Source organism: Mya arenaria, chromosome 9 (assembly GCF_026914265.1).
Source record: "Mya arenaria isolate MELC-2E11 chromosome 9, ASM2691426v1".
NCBI lineage: Eukaryota > Metazoa > Mollusca > Bivalvia > Myida > Myidae > Mya > Mya arenaria.
The window spans coordinates 41628111-41652705 of record NC_069130.1 but is presented as its reverse complement, the minus strand read 5'-3'; the positions used below and the strand labels follow the sequence as shown (position 1 = coordinate 41652705).

General features: G+C 35.9%; 6 protein-coding genes across 6 annotated transcripts; all 6 read left to right on the top strand.

Annotated features, from left to right (window-relative positions):
• Positions 1-1855: 1855 nt before the first annotated feature.
• Positions 1856-3173, top strand: LOC128246019 (M-phase inducer phosphatase 1-like). The gene is made up of 3 exons (XM_052964229.1): positions 1856-2185; positions 2420-2761; positions 3009-3173. The coding sequence occupies exons 1-3, from the start codon at positions 1856-1858 to the stop codon at positions 3171-3173; spliced, it is 837 nt and encodes a 278-aa protein (XP_052820189.1).
• Positions 3174-5795: 2622 nt separating this feature from the next.
• Positions 5796-7113, top strand: LOC128246017 (M-phase inducer phosphatase 1-like). Its single transcript, XM_052964228.1, has 3 exons — positions 5796-6125; positions 6360-6707; positions 6955-7113. Exons 1-3 carry the CDS (start codon positions 5796-5798, stop codon positions 7111-7113), a joined length of 837 nt encoding a protein of 278 aa, XP_052820188.1.
• A 2637-nt stretch (positions 7114-9750) lies between these two features.
• Positions 9751-11068, top strand: LOC128246016 (M-phase inducer phosphatase 1-like). Its single transcript, XM_052964227.1, has 3 exons — positions 9751-10080; positions 10315-10656; positions 10904-11068. The coding sequence occupies exons 1-3, from the start codon at positions 9751-9753 to the stop codon at positions 11066-11068; spliced, it is 837 nt and encodes a 278-aa protein (XP_052820187.1).
• A 2924-nt stretch (positions 11069-13992) lies between these two features.
• Positions 13993-15016, top strand: LOC128203329 (M-phase inducer phosphatase 1-like). Its single transcript, XM_052904714.1, has 3 exons — positions 13993-14028; positions 14263-14604; positions 14852-15016. The coding sequence occupies exons 1-3, from the start codon at positions 14008-14010 to the stop codon at positions 15014-15016; spliced, it is 528 nt and encodes a 175-aa protein (XP_052760674.1). The 5' UTR covers positions 13993-14007.
• A 2932-nt stretch (positions 15017-17948) lies between these two features.
• On the top strand, positions 17949-18972 carry LOC128203328 (M-phase inducer phosphatase 1-like). The gene is made up of 3 exons (XM_052904713.1): positions 17949-17984; positions 18219-18560; positions 18808-18972. Exons 1-3 carry the CDS (start codon positions 17964-17966, stop codon positions 18970-18972), a joined length of 528 nt encoding a protein of 175 aa, XP_052760673.1. The 5' UTR covers positions 17949-17963.
• Positions 18973-21610: 2638 nt separating this feature from the next.
• On the top strand, positions 21611-22928 carry LOC128246015 (M-phase inducer phosphatase 1-like). The gene is made up of 3 exons (XM_052964226.1): positions 21611-21940; positions 22175-22516; positions 22764-22928. The coding sequence occupies exons 1-3, from the start codon at positions 21611-21613 to the stop codon at positions 22926-22928; spliced, it is 837 nt and encodes a 278-aa protein (XP_052820186.1).
• Positions 22929-24595: the final 1667 nt, after the last annotated feature.

Sequence of the window (24595 nt, the reverse complement as noted above, 5' to 3'; positions counted from 1 at the left end):
TCACACCTTTGTCTTATGACTGATGCTTTTATCATATTCCAGACATTCACAGGGTCGGTGAGACCATTTTCATTAACGAGTAATACTTCGTGTTTTAATGTTCTATAAAATAGAATAAATAAGGCATTGACTTTGACTTGAGAATCTCAGATACGATCAGTTATTTCAATAAATGTAATTTCAAAAGGAATTTATTTCATCTGTACCGGCGCCATGAATACTGCTCTAGGTTCCTTTACATTTAATAGTTTTATCACCATATGACAAACAATATTGTCAATTAATAGTCACTCATCAGAGTGACGATGGCAAACACAAACTGATTGATGAGCCGCTAATTGGGCCAAGTTTGAGATGGGATAGTGACGATTGAACAATCTTTGCGTTTTCAATATTAAACACCTGGCTCCAATATCATAAAAAAATACTCAGGTCAACGCTGAACTTTAGTTTCAACTCATTTTACCGAATAAAAGCATCGTATGTTACACATTATTGTATGTTTTAACTATTTTTAAAAAAGAACATTACCTCATAGAATGTGTCGATTAAAACATTGTGTCAATGTTTCAAAGATAACTTATACTATAACAAAAGCATATGTTGGGGTATTTTTCAACAGCATTGAGTTGCTCTTAATTACATTGTATGCTGTAGAAAAAAGTTCTTAGGAATCTTGACCAAAGTTTGAATCAATATTGCCAATAAGAGAACACAATTTTAAAAGTTGTGAAAACATATACGATTTTGATAGTTTTTATAATATACAGTAAAATTGGTTGAGATTGAGATATGACTTTGTATTTTTGTGACATTCGGCCTGTAATATCGCAACAACAAACACACACACACACCAACAAACACATCTTAGTAATAAAATTATAAAAGAAAACAGTTCAATAATAATTTATAATCGTGTAATGCAGTTGTCGTACTTTTCAAACATTTTGTGTGCATTTTCTGTGCGGGTAGGGGGAGTGCAAAATCCTGCTGCACTTAATTCAAAATTATACGATGTGATACTCAACTTTTCGTTCTAATTTTAGGCTTACTTACTACATTTGAAAACACATATAACTGGCCGTAATCTATTATTTATAAACGCCTCAATTGTGACATTTTCTACCAACTTAATAAAACTGCTATCACTTTGAAAGATGATATTAGCAAAAAGCAATACATATTGTCATTTTCTGGTTTCTGTCTGCATATCTTCTAATGACAATAAAGTTTATATCGATACAATCTAATATTCTACTAATGTTATCTCATTAAAAGTCTCTTTCATCTTAAACATCGCCATGAATATTGCTCTTGGTCCAATACCTTGTAAAAGTTTCATCACAATCTGACAAACAATATTGTCCAGCAATAATCACTCATCAGATTGTCAATGGTTAACACTAATTGTTTGATGAGCGGCTAATTGGACCGCGTTTGAGGTGTTCAGTAGGTAAATGAGCGTTGACTTGAGCGGCTCAGAGCGTCCGCCGCTCCAATCATCGTGCTTGAGTGAACAGCTGAATTATCTTAACGCCTTTGACTCAGATCGTATATAAAACAGCCGATCTTCCAAATTTCATCATATCTCTACCAAACGTTTACGTTTACACAACTTACTTAGACTGAACTGCTTTTAATAGAAATTTCAAAAATGCCTCCACAGAGTTTGGATTTTTGTTCCGTGTCACCGTTGGCCCACCGCTTCGCAGCGCAGTAAGTTGATTTTATTGTTGTTTATTATCATAACATCATTGTGAAATTTTTCAGTTAACAATAAAATGAACTTGTTTTTTTTGCTAGCACTCCAAATTGATAATCCGATATGACAATAAATTGCTAACTTTCCAGAAACATGAGAAAGAAACTTTCCGTTGACCACGATCTGAAATCAGAGGAAACAACATTGGAGGAAATTTTCTACAAGAACTTCAACAAACGTAGGATTGACGTCAATGACGTTTACCATGATCAGAAAAGACGCCGAACTTCTGAGGTCCACCCGAAGTCATCCCAAATCAATGACGTCATCACAAATGAGAGCCGATCGTCTACGAGTGACGTCATTCAGGCGGTTGAACGGCTGTCGACGAACTCCGACCTTGTGGCAGATGGGTCACGGGACAACGGGCTCCCGACCGTGGCCGGCAAACACAAGGATCTCATGGCCATTTTGCCGGAAACGGTGAGTTTTGTTTAATTTTTAAAGAAGCTTAAATCAGTGTTCTGAATAACAGAGTATTTTAGGCGATAAATGCCTTTTTACGTTCACATCCAAAATGTATTAATTTCTTATAATCCCCTCTTCAATAGAAAGCTTTCATTTTCTAGATAAGATTTTAAAATGCTAGTTATTATTATTTTGAAAAGAAAATGCCATCTCAACATCCTCATCAGAAAATGATGCTATATTTTTCAGATGTCAGCTGTACTGAATGGCGACTACGACCACCATATTGATCACTTGACCGTCATTGACTGTAGATACCCGTACGAGTTTGAAGGAGGCCATATCCGGGGCGCCATTAATCTCTACACAAAGGACTCCATCCGGAACTTCCTGAACGAGACAATGACCTCATCAGAAAAGAATCACGTGATCGTTTTTCACTGCGAGTTCTCATCAGAACGAGGCCCAAAGATGTACCGCCATCTTAGATCGCTGGATCGTGAATCGAACAAGGATTCTTATCCACAACTGAACTTCCCAGAGGTTTACCTCTTGGAAGGCGGATACAAGGAGTTTTATCACCAGTTCCAGGTATGTGCTATATTTAATATTTTATTGGTATAAATTTGTTTAGCATGTGGACGTTGGTTTCTTATTTCCAAGGCGAACGATAATGCACGCTGTACCCGGTCACATTTTCTTGACTTAAAAGATAAAACAGTTAAGAAAAATAATAATTTAATTTTATATTAAGATATTCATGTTTGACATACATATAATTATTAAACTATTCACACCAATAATATTTAAATATGTATTGTGGTTTTTCTCCTTTCAGGACCAGTGCTTTCCCCAAATCTATGTTCCCATGTTGCAGCAGGAGCACGTGGACGACTTACGTCACTTCCGTGTCAAGTCCAAGTCGTGGGCGGCAGGCGACAAACCACGTCACAGATCACGTTTAAGTAAATCTGCTGGAAGTTCTCTCAGACTTACCTTCTGATTTAACAATGGTCAGTAGCTGATAAAACTCGCCATTGGAATACCTGGAGTTGACTGGATGCATGCCACAAATGAGCAAAGTTGACATGTCATACGCCCATACGCAATCGTACCAACATATGTCATTGTTTTGTTTGTTATTATGTGCTGTTATACTTTCTATTCTCGTTCCTTTCATATTGCTCTCTCTGTCTTTCCGAAATACGTTGAAAATATGTTTTATTATGTTTTAAAATCGTTTTGTTTTGATTAATGGTTCAAACTGAGTTTATCAAATAAATTTGATTTACTGGTATTTGTTTTGTTTCATAACAATGATACTGACGAATGTTCAAATTTCAAAACTTAAGTTCACCCAAGTTGTTGGACATAAGATTTACCGTTAGGTGTGCGTAACTTAGCGCGTTTATAAGCACAACGTCAAAAACCTCTATTTATTCTGTTCAATTTGGTGTAGAATGCGCACTTCCAAGGGTACGCACAGATCTTTAATCTCAAATTCTGGTACAATCCAAACGGGTTCGCATTTACTAAAACGTTAATGTGAAACGGCCTTGGGAGACCAAAGCGCCGATCCTAAAAATGTGGAATTACAAGTGTCGTGCAAGAGAGGAGACATTTAAAAAAAGATCATCTCACTGCAGAAGTGGGTGAATTTACTTTCGAAATAAGTTATAGAGAAAAAAGATGATCTTAACCTTATAAAATCAAAAACCACAACAACGTTACATGTTTCACAAAAGGTTCTGGCAATTAGAATATCAGAAATCACACCTTGGTCTTATGACTGATGCTTTTATCATATTCCAGACATTCACAGGGTCGGTGAGACCATTTTCATTAACGAGTAATACTTCGTGTTTTAATGTTCTATAAAATAGAATAAATAAGGCATTGACTTTGACTTGAGAATCTCAGATACGATCAGTTATTTCAATAAATGTAATTTCAAAAGGAATTTATTTCATCTGTACCGGCGCCATGAATACTGCTCTAGGTTCCTTTACATTTAATAGTTTTATCACCATATGACAAACAATATTGTCAATTAATAGTCACTCATCAGAGTGACGATGGCAAACACAAACTGATTGATGAGCCGCTAATTGGGCCAAGTTTGAGATGGGATAGTGACGATTGAACAATCTTTGCGTTTTCAATATTAAACACCTGGCTCCAATATCATAAAAAAATACTCAGGTCAACGCTGAACTTTAGTTTCAACTCATTTTACCGAATAAAAGCATCGTATGTTACACATTATTGTATGTTTTAACTATTTTTAAAAAAGAACATTACCTCATAGAATGTGTCGATTAAAACATTGTGTCAATGTTTCAAAGATAACCTATACTATAACAAAAGCATATGTTGGGGTATTTTTCAACAGCATTGAGTTGCTCTTAATTACATTGTATGCTGTAGAAAAAAGTTCTTAGGAATCTTGACCAAAGTTTGAATCAATATTGCCAATAAGAGAACACAATTTTAAAAGTTGTGAAAACATATACGATTTTGATAGTTTTTATAATATACAGTAAAATTGGTTGAGATTGAGATATGACTTTGTATTTTTGTGACATTCGGCCTGTAATATCGCAACAACAAACACACACACACACCAACAAAAACATCTTAGTAATAAAATTATAAAAGAAAACAGTTCAATAATAATTTATAATCGTGTAATGCAGTTGTCGTACTTTTCAAACATTTTGTGTGCATTTTCTGTGCGGGTAGGGGGAGTGCAAAATCCTGCTGCACTTAATTCAAAATTATACGATGTGATACTCAACTTTTCGTTCTAATTTTAGGCTTACTTACTACATTTGAAAACACATATAACTGGCCGTAATCTATTATTTATAAACGCCTCAATTGTGACATTTTCTACCAACTTAATAAAACTGCTATCACTTTGAAAGATGATATTAGCAAAAAGCAATACATATTGTCATTTTCTGGTTTCTGTCTGCATATCTTCTAATGACAATAAAGTTTATATCGATACAATCTAATATTCTACTAATGTTATCTCATTAAAAGTCTCTTTCATCTTAAACATCGCCATGAATATTGCTCTTGGTCCAATACCTTGTAAAAGTTTCATCACAATCTGACAAACAATATTGTCCAGCAATAATCACTCATCAGATTGTCAATGGTTAACACTAATTGTTTGATGAGCGGCTAATTGGACCGCGTTTGAGGTGTTCAGTAGGTAAATGAGCGTTGACTTGAGCGGCTCAGAGCGTCCGCCGCTCCAATCATCGTGCTTGAGTGAAGAGCTGAATTATCTTAACGCCTTTGACTCAGATCGTATATAAAACAGCCGATCTTCCAAATTTCATCATATCTCTACCAAACGTTTACGTTTACACAACTTACTTAGACTGAACTGCTTTTAATAGAAATTTCAAAAATGCCTCCACAGAGTTTGGATTTTTGTTCCGTGTCACCGTTGGCCCACCGCTTCGCAGCGCAGTAAGTTGATTTTATTGTTGTTTATTATCATAACATCATTGTGAAATTTTTCAGTAAACAATAAAATGAACTTGTTTTTTTTGCTAGCACTCCAAATTGATAATCCGATATGACAATAAATTGCTAACTTTCCAGAAACATGAGAAAGAAACTTTCCGTTGACCACGATCTGAAATCAGAGGAAACAACATTGGAGGAAATTTTCTACAAGAACTTCAACAAACGTAGGATTGACGTCAATGACGTTTACCATGATCAGAAAAGACGCCGAACTTCTGAGGTCCACCCGAAGTCATCCCAAATCAATGACGTCATCACAAATGAGAGCCGATCGTCTACGAGTGACGTCATTCAGGCGGTTGAACGGCTGTCGACGAACTCCGACCTTGTGGCAGATGGGTCACGGGACAACGGGCTCCCGACCGTGGCCGGCAAACACAAGGATCTCATGGCCATTTTGCCGGAAACGGTGAGTTTTGTTTAATTTCTAAAGAAGCTTAAATCAGTGTTCTGAATAACAGAGTATTTTAGGCGATAAATGCCTTTTTACGTTCACATCCAAAATGTATTAATTTCTTATAATCCCCTCTTCAATAGAAAGCTTTCATTTTCTAGATAAGATTTTAAAATGCTAGTTATTATTATTTTGAAAAGAAAATGCCATCTCAACATCCTCATCAGAAAATGATGCTATATTTTTCAGATGTCAGCTGTACTGAATGGCGACTACGACCACCATATTGATCACTTGACCGTCATTGACTGTAGATACCCGTACGAGTTTGAAGGAGGCCATATCCGGGGCGCCATTAATCTCTACACAAAGGACTCCATCCGGAACTTCCTGAACGAGACAATGACCTCATCAGAAAAGAATCACGTGATCGTTTTTCACTGCGAGTTCTCATCAGAACGAGGCCCAAAGATGTACCGCCATCTTAGATCGCTGGATCGTGAATCGAACAAGGATTCTTACCCACAACTGAACTTCCCAGAGGTTTACCTCTTGGAAGGCGGATACAAGGAGTTTTATCACCAGTTCCAGGTATGTGCTATATTTAATATTTTATTGGTATAAATTTGTTTAGCATGTGGACGTTGGTTTCTTATTTCCAAGGCGAACGATAATGCACGCTGTACCCGGTCACATTTTCTTGACTTAAAAGATAAAACAGTTAAGAAAAATAATAATTTAATTTTATATTAAGATATTCATGTTTGACATACATATAATTATTAAACTATTCACACCAATAATATTTAAATATGTATTGTGGTTTTTCTCCTTTCAAGACCAGTGCTTTCCCCAAAAATATGTTCCCATGTTGCAGCAGGAGCACGTGGACGACTTACGTCACTTCCGTGTCAAGTCCAAGTCGTGGGCGGCAGGCGACAAACCACGTCACAGATCACGTTTAAGTAAATCTGCTGGAAGTTCTCTCAGACTTACCTTCTGATTTAACAATGGTCAGCAGCTGATAAAACTCGCCATTGGAATACCTGGAGTTGACTGGATGCATGCCACAAATTAGCCAAAGTTGACATGTCATACGCCCATACGCAATCGTACCAACATATGTCATTGTTTTGTTTGTTATTATGTGCTGTTATACTTTCTATTCTCGTTCCTTTCATATTGCTCTCTCTGTCTTTCCGAAATACGTTGAAAATATGTTTTATTATGTTTTAAAATCGTTTTGTTTTGATTAATGGTTCAAACTGAGTTTATCAAATAAATTTGATTTACTGGTATTTGTTTTGTGTTTCATAACAATGATACTGACGAATGTTCAAATTTCAAAACTTAAGTTCACCCAAGTTGTTGGACATAAGATTTACCGTTAGGTGTGCGTAACTTAGCGCGTTTATAAGCACAACGTCAAAAGCCTCTATTTATTCTGTTCAATTTGGTGTAGAATGCGCACTTCCAGGGGTACGCACAGATCTTTAATCTCAAATTCTGGTACAATCCAAACGGGTTCGCATTTACTAAAACGTTAATGTGAAACGGCCTAGAACAGAGTCCTTGGGAGACCAAAGCGCCGATCCTAAAAATGTGGAATTACAAGTGTCGTGCAAGAGAGGAGACATTTAAAAAAAAGATCATCTCACTGCAGAAGTGGGTGAATTTACTTTCGAAATAAGTTATAGAGAAAAAAGATGATCTTAACCTTATAAAATCAAAAACCACAACAACGTTACATGTTTCACAAAAGGTTCTGGCAATTAGAATATCAGAAATCACACCTTGGTCTTATGACTGATGCTTTTATCATATTCCAGACATTCACAGGGTCGGTGAGACCATTTTCATTAACGAGTAATACTTCGTGTTTTAATGTTCTATAAAATAGAATAAATAAGGCATTGACTTTGACTTGAGAATCTCAGATACGATCAGTTATTTCAATAAATGTAATTTCAAAAGGAATTTATTTCATCTGTACCGGCGCCATGAATACTGCTCTAGGTTCCTTTACATTTAATAGTTTTATCACCATATGACAAACAATATTGTCAATTAATAGTCACTCATCAGAGTGACGATGGCAAACACAAACTGATTGATGAGCCGCTAATTGGGCCAAGTTTGAGATGGGATAGTGACGATTGAACAATCTTTGCGTTTTCAATATTAAACACCTGGCTCCAATATCATAAAAAAATACTCAGGTCAACGCTGAACTTTAGTTTCAACTCATTTTACCGAATAAAAGCATCGTATGTTACACATTATTGTATGTTTTAACTATTTTTAAAAAAGAACATTACCTCATAGAATGTGTCGATTAAAACATTGTGTCAATGTTTCAAAGATAACTTTTACTATAACAAAAGCATATGTTGGGGTAATTTTCAACAGCATTGAGTTGTTCTTAATTACATTGTATGCTGTAGAAAAAAGTTCTTAGGAATCTTGACCAAAGTTTGAATCAATATTGCCAATAAGAGAACACAATTTTAAAAGTTGTGAAAACATATACGATTTTGATAGTTTTTATAATATACAGTAAAATTGGTTGAGATTGAGATATGACTTTGTATTTTTGTGATATTCGGCCTGTAATATCGCAACAACAAACACACACACACCAACAAAAACATCTTAGTAATAAAATTATAAAAGAAAACAGTTCAATAATAATTTATAATCGTGTAATGCAGTTGTCGTACTTTTCAAACATTTTGTGTGCATTTTCTGTGCGGGTAGGGGGAGTGCAAAATCCTGCTGCACTTAATTCAAAATTATACGATGTGATACTCAACTTTTCGTTCTAATTTTAGGCTTACTTACTACATTTGAAAACACATATAACTGGCCGTAATCTATTATTTATAAACGCCTCAATTGTGACATTTTCTACCAACTTAATAAAACTGCTATTACTTTGAAAGATGATATTAGCAAAAAGCAATACATATTGTCATTTTCTGGTTTCTGTCTGCATATCTTCTAATGACAATAAAGTTTATATCGATACAATCTAATATTCTACTAATGTTATCTCATTAAAAGTCTCTTTCATCTTAAACATCGCCATGAATATTGCTCTTGGTCCAATACCTTGTAAAAGTTTCATCACAATCTGACAAACAATATTGTCCAGCAATAATCACTCATCAGATTGTCAATGGTTAACACTAATTGTTTGATGAGCGGCTAATTGGACCGCGTTTGAGGTGTTCAGTAGGTAAATGAGCGTTGACTTGAGCGGCTCAGAGCGTCCGCCGCTCCAATCATCGTGCTTGAGTGAACAGCTGAATTATCTTAACGCCTTTGACTCAGATCGTATATAAAACAGCCGATCTTCCAAATTTCATCATATCTCTACCAAACGTTTACGTTTACACAACTTACTTAGACTGAACTGCTTTTAATAGAAATTTCAAAAATGCCTCCACAGAGTTTGGATTTTTGTTCCGTGTCACCGTTGGCCCACCGCTTCGCAGCGCAGTAAGTTGATTTTATTGTTGTTTATTATCATAACATCATTGTGAAATTTTTCAGTAAACAATAAAATGAACTTGTTTTTTTTGCTAGCACTCCAAATTGATAATCCGATATGACAATAAATTGCTAACTTTCCAGAAACATGAGAAAGAAACTTTCCGTTGACCACGATCTGAAATCAGAGGAAACAACATTGGAGGAAATTTTCTACAAGAACTTCAACAAACGTAGGATTGACGTCAATGACGTTTACCATGATCAGAAAAGACGCCGAACTTCTGAGGTCCACCCGAAGTCATCCCAAATCAATGACGTCATCACAAATGAGAGCCGATCGTCTACGAGTGACGTCATTCAGGCGGTTGAACGGCTGTCGACGAACTCCGACCTTGTGGCAGATGGGTCACGGGACAACGGGCTCCCGACCGTGGCCGGCAAACACAAGGATCTCATGGCCATTTTGCCGGAAACGGTGAGTTTTGTTTAATTTCTAAAAAAGCTTCAATCAGTGTTCTGAATAACAGAGTATTTTAGGCGATAAATGCCTTTTTACGTTCACATCCAAAATGTATTAATTTCTTATAATCCCCTCTTCAATAGAAAGCTTTCATTTTCTAGATAAGATTTTAAAATGCTAGTTATTATTATTTTGAAAAGAAAATGCCATCTCAACATCCTCATCAGAAAATGATGCTATATTTTTCAGATGTCAGCTGTACTGAATGGCGACTACGACCACCATATTGATCACTTGACCGTCATTGACTGTAGATACCCGTACGAGTTTGAAGGAGGCCATATCCGGGGCGCCATTAATCTCTACACAAAGGACTCCATCCGGAACTTCCTGAACGAGACAATGACCTCATCAGAAAAGAATCACGTGATCGTTTTTCACTGCGAGTTCTCATCAGAACGAGGCCCAAAGATGTACCGCCATCTTAGATCGCTGGATCGTGAATCGAACAAGGATTCTTACCCACAACTGAACTTCCCAGAGGTTTACCTCTTGGAAGGCGGATACAAGGAGTTTTATCACCAGTTCCAGGTATGTGCTATATTTAATATTTTATTGGTATAAATTTGTTTAGCATGTGAACGTTGGTTTCTTATTTCCAAGGTGAACGATAATGCACGCTGTACCCGGTCACATTTTCTTGACTTAAAAGATAAAACAGTTAAGAAAAATAATAATTTAATTTTATATTAAGATATTCATGTTTGACATACATATAATTATTAAACTATTCACACCAATAATATTTAAATATGTATTGTGGTTTTTCTCCTTTCAGGACCAGTGCTTTCCCCAAAAATATGTTCCCATGTTGCAGCAGGAGCACGTGGACGACTTACGTCACTTCCGTGTCAAGTCCAAGTCGTGGGCGGCAGGCGACAAACCACGTCACAGATCACGTTTAAGTAAATCTGCTGGAAGTTCTCTCAGACTTACCTTCTGATTTAACAATGGTCAGCAGCTGATAAAACTCGCCATTGGAATACCTGGAGTTGACTGGATGCATGCCACAAATTAGCCAAAGTTGACATGTCATACGCCCATACGCAATCGTACCAACATATGTCATTGTTTTGTTTGTTATTATGTGCTGTTATACTTTCTATTCTCGTTCCTTTCATATTGCTCTCTCTGTCTTTCCGAAATACGTTGAAAATATGTTTTATTATGTTTTAAAATCGTTTTGTTTTGATTAATGGTTCAAACTGAGTTTATCAAATAAATTTGATTTACTGGTATTTGTTTTGTGTTTCATAACAATGATACTGACGAACGTTCAAATTTCAAAACTTAAGTTCACCCAAGTTGTTGGACATAAGATTTACCGTTAGGTGTGCGTAACTTAGCGCGTTTATAAGCACAACGTCAAAAGCCTCTATTTATTCTGTTCAATTTGGTGTAGAATGCGCACTTCCAGGGGTACGCACAGATCTTTAATCTCAAATTCTGGTACAATCCAAACGGGTTCGCATTTACTAAAACGTTAATGTGAAACGGCCTAGAACAGAGTCCTTGGGAGACCAAAGCGCCGATCCTAAAAATGTGGAATTACAAGTGTCGTGCAAGAGAGGAGACATTTAAAAAAAGATCATCTCACTGCAGAAGTGGGTGAATTTACTTTCGAAATAAGTTATAGAGAAAAAAGATGATCTTAACCTTATAAAATCAAAAACCACAACAACGTTACATGTTTCACAAAAGGTTCTGGCAATTAGAATATCAGAAATCACACCTTGGTCTTATGACTGATGCTTTTATCATATTCCAGACATTCACAGGGTCGGTGAGACCATTTTCATTAACGAGTAATACTTCGTGTTTTAATGTTCTATAAAATAGAATAAATAAGGCATTGACTTTGACTTGAGAATCTCAGATACGATCAGTTATTTCAATAAATGTAATTTCAAAAGGAATTTATTTCATCTGTACCGGCGCCATGAATACTGCTCTAGGTTCCTTTACATTTAATAGTTTTATCACCATATGACAAACAATATTGTCAATTAATAGTCACTCATCAGAGTGACGATGGCAAACACAAACTGATTGATGAGCCGCTAATTGGGCCAAGTTTGAGATGGGATAGTGACGATTGAACAATCTGTGCGTTTTCAATATTAAACACCTGGCTCCAATATCATAAAAAAATACTCAGGTCAACGCTGAACTTTAGTTTCAACTCATTTTACCGAATAAAAGCATCGTATGTTACACATTATTGTATGTTTTAACTATTTTTAAAAAAGAACATTACCTCATAGAATGTGTCGATTAAAACATTGTGTCAATGTTTCAATGTTTCTATAACAAAAGCATATGTTGGGGTATTTTTCAACAGCATTGAGTTGCTCTTAATTACATTGTATGCTGTAGAAAAAAGTTCTTAGGAATCTTGACCAAAGTTTGAATCAATATTGCCAATAAGAGAACACAATTTTAAAAGTTGTGAAAACATATACGATTTTGATAGTTTTTATAATATACAGTAAAATTGGTTGAGATTGAGATATGACTTTGTATTTTTGTGATATTCGGCCTGTAATATCGCAACAACAAACACACACACACACCAACAAAAACATCTTAGTAATAAAATTATAAAAGAAAACAGTTCAATAATAATTTATAATCGTGTAATGCAGTTGTCGTACTTTTCAAACATTTTGTGTGCATTTTCTGTGCGGGTAGGGGGAGTGCAAAATCCTGCTGCACTTAATTCAAAATTATACGATGTGATACTCAACTTTTCGTTCTAATTTTAGGCTTACTTACTACATTTGAAAACACATATAACTGGCCGTAATCTATTATTTATAAACGCCTCAATTGTGACATTTTCTACCAACTTAATAAAACTGCTATCACTTTGAAAGATGATATTAGCAAAAAGCAATACATATTGTCATTTTCTGGTTTCTGTCTGCATATCTTCTAATGACAATAAAGTTTATATCGATACAATCTAATATTCTACTAATGTTATCTCATTAAAAGTCTCTTTCATCTTAAACATCGCCATGAATATTGCTCTTGGTCCAATACCTTGTAAAAGTTTCATCACAATCTGACAAACAATATTGTCCAGCAATAATCACTCATCAGATTGTCAATGGTTAACACTAATTGTTTGATGAGCGGCTAATTGGACCGCGTTTGAGGTGTTCAGTAGGTAAATGAGCGTTGACTTGAGCGGCTCAGAGCGTCCGCCGCTCCAATCATCGTGCTTGAGTGAACAGCTGAATTATCTTAACGCCTTTGACTCAGATCGTATATAAAACAGCCGATCTCCAAATTTCATCATATCTCTACCAAACGTTTACGTTTACACAACTTACTTAGACTGAACTGCTTTTAATAGAAATTTCAAAAATGCCTCCACAGAGTTTGGATTTTTGTTCCGTGTCACCGTTGGCCCGCCGCTTCGCAGCGCAGTAAGTTGATTTTATTGTTGTTTATTATCATAACATCATTGTGAAATTTTTCAGTAAACAATAAAATGAACTTGTTTTTTTTGCTAGCACTCCAAATTGATAATCCGATATGACAATAAATTGCTAACTTTCCAGAAACATGAGAAAGAAACTTTCCGTTGACCACGATCTGAAATCAGAGGAAACAACATTGGAGGAAATTTTCTACAAGAACTTCAACAAACGTAGGATTGACGTCAATGACGTTTACCATGATCAGAAAAGACGCCGAACTTCTGAGGTCCACCCGAAGTCATTCCAAATCAATGACGTCATCACAAATGAGAGCCGATCGTCTACGAGTGACGTCATTCAGGCGGTTGAACGGCTGTCGACGAACTCCGACCTTGTGGCAGATGGGTCACGGGACAACGGGCTCCCGACCGTGGCCGGCAAACACAAGGATCTCATGGCCATTTTGCCGGAAACGGTGAGTTTTGTTTAATTTCTAAAGAAGCTTAAATCAGTGTTCTGAATAACAGAGTATTTTAGGCGATAAATGCCTTTTTACGTTCACATCCAAAATGTATTAATTTCTTATAATCCCCTCTTCAATAGAAAGCTTTCATTTTCTAGATAAGATTTTAAAATGCTAGTTATTATTATTTTGAAAAGAAAATGCCATCTCAACATCCTCATCAGAAAATGATGCTATATTTTTCAGATGTCAGCTGTACTGAATGGCGACTACGACCACCATATTGATCACTTGACCGTCATTGACTGTAGATACCCGTACGAGTTTGAAGGAGGCCATATCCGGGGCGCCATTAATCTCTACACAAAGGACTCCATCCGGAACTTCCTGAACGAGACAATGACCTCATCAGAAAAGAATCACGTGATCGTTTTTCACTGCGAGTTCTCATCAGAACGAGGCCCAAAGATGTACCGCCATCTTAGATCGCTGGATCGTGAATCGAACAAGGATTCTTATCCACAACTGAACTTCCCAGAGGTTTACCTCTTGGAAGGCGGATACAAGGAGTTTTATCACCAGTTCCAGGTATGTGCTATATTTAATATTTTATTGGTATAAATTTGTTTAGCATGTGGACGTTGGTTTCTTATTTCCAAGGCGAACGATAATGCACGCTGTACCCGGTCACATTTTCTTGACTTAAAAGATAAAACAGTTAAGAAAAATAATAATTTAATTTTATATTAAGATATTCATGTTTGACATACATATAATTATTAAACTATTCACACCAATAATATTTAAATATGTATTGTGGTTTTTCTCCTTTCAGGACCAGTGCTTTCCCCAAATCTATGTTCCCATGTTGCACCAGGAGCACGTGGACGACTTACGTCACTTCCGTGTCAAGTCCAAGTCGTGGGCGGCAGGCGACAAACCACGTCACAGATCACGTTTAAGTAAATCTGCTGGAAGTTCTCTCAGACTTACCTTCTGATTTAACAATGGTCAGTAGCTGATAAAACTCGCAATTGGAATACCTGGAGTTGACTGGATGCATGCCACAAATTAGCCAAAGTTGACATGTCATACGCCCATACGCAATCGTACCAACATATGTCATTGTTTTGTTTGTTATTATGTGCTGTTATACTTTCTATTCTCGTTCCTTTCATATTGCTCTCTCTGTCTTTCCGAAATACGTTGAAAATATGTTTTATTATGTTTTAAAATCGTTTTGTTTTGATTAATGGTTCAAACTGAGTTTATCAAATAAATTTAATTTACTGGTATTTGTTTTGTGTTTCATAACAATGATACTGACGAATGTTCAAATTTCAAAACTTAAGTTCACCCAAGTTGTTGGACATAAGATTTACCGTTAGGTGTGCGTAACTTAGCGCGTTTATAAGCACAACGTCAAAAGCCTCTATTTATTCTGTTCAATTTGGTGTAGAATGCGCACTTCCAGGGGTACGCACAGATCTTTAATCTCAAATTCTGGTACAATCCAAACGGGTTCGCATTTACTAAAACGTTAATGTGAAACGGCCTAGAACAGATTCCTTGGGAGACCAAAGCGCCGATCCTAAAAATGTGGAATTACAAGTGTCGTGCAAGAGAGGAGACATTTAAAAAAAGATCATCTCACTGCAGAAGTGGGTGAATTTACTTTCGAAATAAGTTATAGAGAAAAAAGATGATCTTAACCTTATAAAATCAAAAACCACAACAACGTTACATGTTTCACAAAAGGTTCTGGCAATTAGAATATCAGAAATCACACCTTTGTCTTATGACTGATGCTTTTATCATATTCCAGACATTCACAGGGTCGGTGAGACCATTTTCATTAACGAGTAATACTTCGTGTTTTAATGTTCTATAAAATAGAATAAATAAGGCATTGACTTTGACTTGAGAATCTCAGATACGATCAGTTATTTCAATAAATGTAATTTCAAAAGGAATTTATTTCATCTGTACCGGCGCCATGAATACTGCTCTAGGTTCCTTTACATTTAATAGTTTTATCACCATATGACAAACAATATTGTCAATTAATAGTCACTCATCAGAGTGACGATGGCAAACACAAACTGATTGATGAGCCGCTAATTGGGCCAAGTTTGAGATGGGATAGTGACGATTGAACAATCTTTGCGTTTTCAATATTAAACACCTGGCTCCAATATCATAAAAAAATACTCAGGTCAACGCTGAACTTTAGTTTCAACTCATTTTACCGAATAAAAGCATCGTATGTTACACATTATTGTATGTTTTAACTATTTTTAAAAAAGAACATTACCTCATAGAATGTGTCGATTAAAACATTGTGTCAATGTTTCAAAGATAACTTATACTATAACAAAAGCATATGTTGGGGTATTTTTCAACAGCATTGAGTTGCTCTTAATTACATTGTATGCTGTAGAAAAAAGTTCTTAGGAATCTTGACCAAAGTTTGAATCAATATTGCCAATAAGAGAACACAATTTTAAAAGTTGTGAAAACATATACGATTTTGATAGTTTTTATAATATACAGTAAAATTGGTTGAGATTGAGATATGACTTTGTATTTTTGTGACATTCGGCCTGTAATATCGCAACAACAAACACACACACACACCAACAAAAACATCTTAGTAATAAAATTATAAAAGAAAACAGTTCAATAATAATTTATAATCGTGTAATGCAGTTGTCGTACTTTTCAAACATTTTGTGTGCATTTTCTGTGCGGGTAGGGGGAGTGCAAAATCCTGCTGCACTTAATTCAAAATTATACGATGTGATACTCAACTTTTCGTTCTAATTTTAGGCTTACTTACTACATTTGAAAACACATATAACTGGCCGTAATCTATTATTTATAAACGCCTCAATTGTGACATTTTCTACCAACTTAATAAAACTGCTATCACTTTGAAAGATGATATTAGCAAAAAGCAATACATATTGTCATTTTCTGGTTTCTGTCTGCATATCTTCTAATGACAATAAAGTTTATATCGATACAATCTAATATTCTACTAATGTTATCTCATTAAAAGTCTCTTTCATCTTAAACATCGCCATGAATATTGCTCTTGGTCCAATACCTTGTAAAAGTTTCATCACAATCTGACAAACAATATTGTCCAGCAATAATCACTCATCAGATTGTCAATGGTTAACACTAATTGTTTGATGAGCGGCTAATTGGACCGCGTTTGAGGTGTTCAGTAGGTAAATGAGCGTTGACTTGAGCGGCTCAGAGCGTCCGCCGCTCCAATCATCGTGCTTGAGTGAACAGCTGAATTATCTTAACGCCTTTGACTCAGATCGTATATAAAACAGCCGATCTCCAAATTTCATCATATCTCTACCAAACGTTTACGTTTACACAACTTACTTAGACTGAACTGCTTTTAATAGAAATTTCAAAAATGCCTCAACAGAGTTTGGATTTTTGTTCCGTGTCACCGTTGGCCCGCCGCTTCGCAGCGCAGTAAGTTGATTTTATTGTTGTTTATTATCATAACATCATTGTGAAATTTTTCAGTAAACAATAAAATGAACTTGTTTTTTTTTGCTAGCACTCCAAATTGATAATCCGATATGACAATAAATTGCTAACTTTCCAGAAACATGAGAAAGAAACTTTCCGTTGACCGCGATCTGAAATCAGAGGAAACAACATTGGAGGAAATTTTCTACAAGAACTTCAACAAACGTAGGATTGACGTCAATGACGTTTACCATGATCAGAAAAGACGCCGAACTTCTGAGGTCCACCCGAAGTCATTCCAAATCAATGACGTCATCACAAATGAGAGCCGATCGTCTACGAGTGACGTCATTCAGGCGGTTGAACGGCTGTCGACGAACTCCGACCTTGTGGCAGATGGGTCACGGGACAACGGGCTCCCGACCGTGGCCGGCAAACACAAGGATCTCATGGCCATTTTGCCGGAAACGGTGAGTTTTGTTTAATTTCTAAAGAAGCTTAAATCAGTGATCTGAATAACAGAGTATTTTAGGCGATAAATGCCTTTTTACGTTCACATCCAAAATGTATTAATTTCTTATAATCCCCTCTTCAATAGAAAGCTTTCATTTTCTAGATAAGATTTTAAAATGCTAGTTATTATTATTTTGAAAAGAAAATGCCATCTCAACATCCTCATCAGAAAATGATGCTATATTTTTCAGATGTCAGCTGTACTGAATGGCGACTACGACCACCATATTGATCACTTGACCGTCATTGACTGTAGATACCCGTACGAGTTTGAAGGAGGCCATATCCGGGGCGCCATTAATCTCTACACAAAGGACTCCATCCGGAACTTCCTGAACGAGACAATGACCTCATCAGAAAAGAATCACGTGATCGTTTTTCACTGCGAGTTCTCATCAGAACGAGGCCCAAAGATGTACCGCCATCTTAGATCGCTGGATCGTGAATCGAACAAGGATTCTTATCCACAACTGAACTTCCCAGAGGTTTACCTCTTGGAAGGCGGATACAAGGAGTTTTATCACCAGTTCCAGGTATGTGCTATATTTAATATTTTATTGGTATAAATTTGTTTAGCATGTGGACGTTGGTTTCTTATTTCCAAGGCGAACGATAATGCACGCTGTACCCGGTCACATTTTCTTGACTTAAAAGATAAAACAGTTAAGAAAAATAATAATTTAATTTTATATTAAGATATTCATGTTTGACATACATATAATTATTAAACTATTCACACCAATAATATTTAAATATGTATTGTGGTTTTTCTCCTTTCAGGACCAGTGCTTTCCCCAAATCTATGTTCCCATGTTGCACCAGGAGCACGTGGACGACTTACGTCACTTCCGTGTCAAGTCCAAGTCGTGGGCGGCAGGCGACAAACCACGTCACAGATCACGTTTAAGTAAATCTGCTGGAAGTTCTCTCAGACTTACCTTCTGATTTAACAATGGTCAGTAGCTGATAAAACTCGCCATTGGAATACCTGGAGTTGACTGGATGCATGCCACAAATTAGCCAAAGTTGACATGTCATACGCCCATACGCAATCGTACCAACATATGTCATTGTTTTGTTTGTTATTATGTGCTGTTATACTTTCTATTCTCGTTCCTTTCATATTGCTCTCTCTGTCTTTCCGAAATACGTTGAAAATATGTTTTATTATGTTTTAAAATCGTTTTGTTTTGATTAATGGTTCAAACTGAGTTTATCAAATAAATTTGATTTACTGGTATTTGTTTTGTGTTTCATAACAATGATACTGACGAATGTTCAAATTTCAAAACTTAAGTTCACCCAAGTTGTTGGACATAAGATTTACCGTTAGGTGTGCGTAACTTAGCGCGTTTATAAGCACAACGTCAAAAGCCTCTATTTATTCTGTTCAATTTGGTGTAGAATGCGCACTTCCAGGGGTACGCACAGATCTTTAATCTCAAATTCTGGTACAATCCAAACGGGTTCGCATTTACTAAAACGTTAATGTGAAACGGCCTAGAACAGAGTCCTTGGGAGACCAAAGCGCCGATCCTAAAAATGTGGAATTACAAGTGTCGTGCAAGAGAGGAGACATTTAAAAAAAGATCATCTCACTGCAGAAGTGGGTGAATTTACTTTCGAAATAAGTTATAGAGAAAAAAGATGATCTTAACCTTATAAAATCAAAAACCACAACAACGTTACATGTTTCACAAAAGGTTCTGGCAATTAGAATATCAGAAATCACACCTTTGTCTTATGACTGATGCTTTTATCATATTCCAGACATTCACAGGGTCGGTGAGACCATTTTCATTAACGAGTAATACTTCGTGTTTTAATGTTCTATAAAATAGAATAAATAAGGCATTGACTTTGACTTGAGAATCTCAGATACGATCAGTTATTTCAATAAATGTAATTTCAAAAGGAATTTATTTCATCTGTACCGGCGCCATGAATACTGCTCTAGGTTCCTTTACATTTAATAGTTTTATCACCATATGACAAACAATATTGTCAATTAATAGTCACTCATCAGAGTGACGATGGCAAACACAAACTGATTGATGAGCCGCTAATTGGGCCAAGTTTGAGATGGGATAGTGACGATTGAACAATCTTTGCGTTTTCAATATTAAACACCTGGCTCCAATATCATAAAAAAATACTCAGGTCAACGCTGAACTTTAGTTTCAACTCATTTTACCGAATAAAAGCATCGTATGTTACACATTATTGTATGTTTTAACTATTTTTAAAAAAGAACATTACCTCATAGAATGTGTCGATTAAAACATTGTGTCAATGTTTCAAAGATAACTTATACTATAACAAAAGCATATGTTGGGGTATTTTTCAACAGCATTGAGTTGCTCTTAATTACATTGTATGCTGTAGAAAAAAGTTCTTAGGAATCTTGACCAAAGTTTGAATCAATATTGCCAATAAGAGAACACAATTTTAAAAGTTGTGAAAACATATACGATTTTGATAGTTTTTATAATATACAGTAAAATTGGTTGAGATTGAGATATGACTTTGTATTTTTGTGATATTCGGCCTGTAATATCGCAACAACAAACACACACACACACCAACAAAAACATCTTAGTAATAAAATTATAAAAGAAAACAGTTCAATAATAATTTATAATCGTGTAATGCAGTTGTCGTACTTTTCAAACATTTTGTGTGCATTTTCTGTGCGGGTAGGGGGAGTGCAAAATCCTGCTGCACTTAATTCAAAATTATACGATGTGATACTCAACTTTTCGTTCTAATTTTAGGCTTACTTACTACATTTGAAAACACATATAACTGGCCGTAATCTATTATTTATAAACGCCTCAATTGTGACATTTTCTACCAACTTAATAAAACTGCTATCACTTTGAAAGATGATATTAGCAAAAAGCAATACATATTGTCATTTTCTGGTTTCTGTCTGCATATCTTCTAATGACAATAAAGTTTATATCGATACAATCTAATATTCTACTAATGTTATCTCATTAAAAGTCTCTTTCATCTTAAACATCGCCATGAATATTGCTCTTGGTCCAATACCTTGTAAAAGTTTCATCACAATCTGACAAACAATATTGTCCAGCAATAATCACTCATCAGATTGTCAATGGTTAACACTAATTGTTTGATGAGCGGCTAATTGGACCGCGTTTGAGGTGTTCAGTAGGTAAATGAGCGTTGACTTGAGCGGCTCAGAGCGTCCGCCGCTCCAATCATCGTGCTTGAGTGAAGAGCTGAATTATCTTAACGCCTTTGACTCAGATCGTATATAAAACAGCCGATCTTCCAAATTTCATCATATCTCTACCAAACGTTTACGTTTACACAACTTACTTAGACTGAACTGCTTTTAATAGAAATTTCAAAAATGCCTCCACAGAGTTTGGATTTTTGTTCCGTGTCACCGTTGGCCCGCCGCTTCGCAGCGCAGTAAGTTGATTTTATTGTTGTTTATTATCATAACATCATTGTGAAATTTTTCAGTAAACAATAAAATGAACTTGTTTTTTTTGCTAGCACTCCAAATTGATAATCCGATATGACAATAAATTGCTAACTTTCCAGAAACATGAGAAAGAAACTTTCCGTTGACCACGATCTGAAATCAGAGGAAACAACATTGGAGGAAATTTTCTACAAGAACTTCAACAAACGTAGGATTGACGTCAATGACGTTTACCATGATCAGAAAAGACGCCGAACTTCTGAGGTCCACCCGAAGTCATCCCAAATCAATGACGTCATCACAAATGAGAGCCGATCGTCTACGAATGACGTCATTCAGGCGGTTGAACGGCTGTCGACGAACTCCGACCTTGTGGCAGATGGGTCACGGGACAACGGGCTCCCGACCGTGGCCGGCAAACACAAGGATCTCATGGCCATTTTGCCGGAAACGGTGAGTTTTGTTTAATTTCTAAAGAAGCTTAAATCAGTGTTCTGAATAACAGAGTATTTTAGGCGATAAATGCCTTTTTACGTTCACATCCAAAATGTATTAATTTCTTATAATCCCCTCTTCAATAGAAAGCTTTCATTTTCTAGATAAGATTTTAAAATGCTAGTTATTATTATTTTGAAAAGAAAATGCCATCTCAACATCCTCATCAGAAAATGATGCTATATTTTTCAGATGTCAGCTGTACTGAATGGCGACTACGACCACCATATTGATCACTTGACCGTCATTGACTGTAGATACCCGTACGAGTTTGAAGGAGGCCATATCCGGGGCGCCATTAATCTCTACACAAAGGACTCCATCCGGAACTTCCTGAACGAGACAATGACCTCATCAGAAAAGAATCACGTGATCGTTTTTCACTGCGAGTTCTCATCAGAACGAGGCCCAAAGATGTACCGCCATCTTAGATCGCTGGATCGTGAATCGAACAAGGATTCTTACCCACAACTGAACTTCCCAGAGGTTTACCTCTTGGAAGGCGGATACAAGGAGTTTTATCACCAGTTCCAGGTATGTGCTATATTTAATATTTTATTGGTATAAATTTGTTTAGCATGTGAACGTTGGTTTCTTATTTCCAAGGCGAACGATAATGCACGCTGTACCCGGTCACATTTTCTTGACTTAAAAGATAAAACAGTTAAGAAAAATAATAATTTAATTTTATATTAAGATATTCATGTTTGACATACATATAATTATTAAACTATTCACACCAATAATATTTAAATATGTATTGTGGTTTTTCTCCTTTCAGGACCAGTGCTTTCCCCAAAAATATGTTCCCATGTTGCAGCAGGAGCACGTGGACGACTTACGTCACTTCCGTGTCAAGTCCAAGTCGTGGGCGGCAGGCGACAAACCACGTCACAGATCACGTTTAAGTAAATCTGCTGGAAGTTCTCTCAGACTTACCTTCTGATTTAACAATGGTCAGCAGCTGATAAAACTCGCCATTGGAATACCTGGAGTTGACTGGATGCATGCCACAAATTAGCCAAAGTTGACATGTCATACGCCCATACGCAATCGTACCAACATATGTCATTGTTTTGTTTGTTATTATGTGCTGTTATACTTTCTATTCTCGTTCCTTTCATATTGCTCTCTCTGTCTTTCCGAAATACGTTGAAAATATGTTTTATTATGTTTTAAAATCGTTTTGTTTTGATTAATGGTTCAAACTGAGTTTATCAAATAAATTTGATTTACTGGTATTTGTTTTGTGTTTCATAACAATGATACTGACGAACGTTCAAATTTCAAAACTTAAGTTCACCCAAGTTGTTGGACATAAGATTTACCGTTAGGTGTGCGTAACTTAGCGCGTTTATAAGCACAACGTCAAAAGCCTCTATTTATTCTGTTCAATTTGGTGTAGAATGCGCACTTCCAGGGGTACGCACAGATCTTTAATCTCAAATTCTGGTACAATCCAAACGGGTTCGCATTTACTAAAACGTTAATGTGAAACGGCCTAGAACAGAGTCCTTGGGAGACCAAAGCGCCGATCCTAAAAATGTGGAATTACAAGTGTCGTGCAAGAGAGGAGACATTTAAAAAAAGATCATCTCACTGCAGAAGTGGGTGAATTTACTTTCGAAATAAGTTATAGAGAAAAAAGATGATCTTAACCTTATAAAATCAAAAACCACAACAACGTTACATGTTTCACAAAAGGTTCTGGCAATTAGAATATCAGAAATCACACATTGGTCTTATGACTGATGCTTTTATCATATTCCAGACATTCACAGGGTCGGTGAGACCATTTTCATTAACGAGTAATACTTCGTGTTTTAATGTTCTATAAAATAGAATAAATAAGGCATTGACTTTGACTTGAGAATCTCAGATACGATCAGTTATTTCAATAAATGTAATTTCAAAAGGAATTTATTTCATCTGTACCGGCGCCATGAATACTGCTCTAGGTTCCTTTACATTTAATAGTTTTATCACCATATGACAAACAATATTGTCAATTAATAGTCACTCATCAGAGTGACGATGGCAAACACAAACTGATTGATGAGCCGCTAATTGGGCCAAGTTTGAGATGGGATAGTGACGATTGAACAATCTTTGCGTTTTCAATATTAAACACCTGGCTCCAATATCATAAAAAAATACTCAGGTCAACGCTGAACTTTAGTTTCAACTCATTTTACCGAATAAAAGCATCGTATGTTACACATTATTGTATGTTTTAACTATTTTTAAAAAAGAACATTACCTCATAGAATGTGTCGATTAAAACATTGTGTCAATGTTTCAAAGATAACTTATACTATAACAAAAGCATATGTTGGGGTAATTTTCAACAGCATTGAGTTGTTCTTAATTACATTGTATGCTGTAGAAAAAAGTTCTTAGGAATCTTGACCAAAGTTTGAATCAATATTGCCAATAAGAGAACACAATTTTAAAAGTTGTGAAAACATATACGATTTTGATAGTTTTTATAATATACAGTAAAATTGGTTGAGATTGAGATATGACTTTGTATTTTTGTGACATTCGGCCTGTAATATCGCAACAACAAACACACACACACACCAACAAAAACATCTTAGTAATAAAATTATA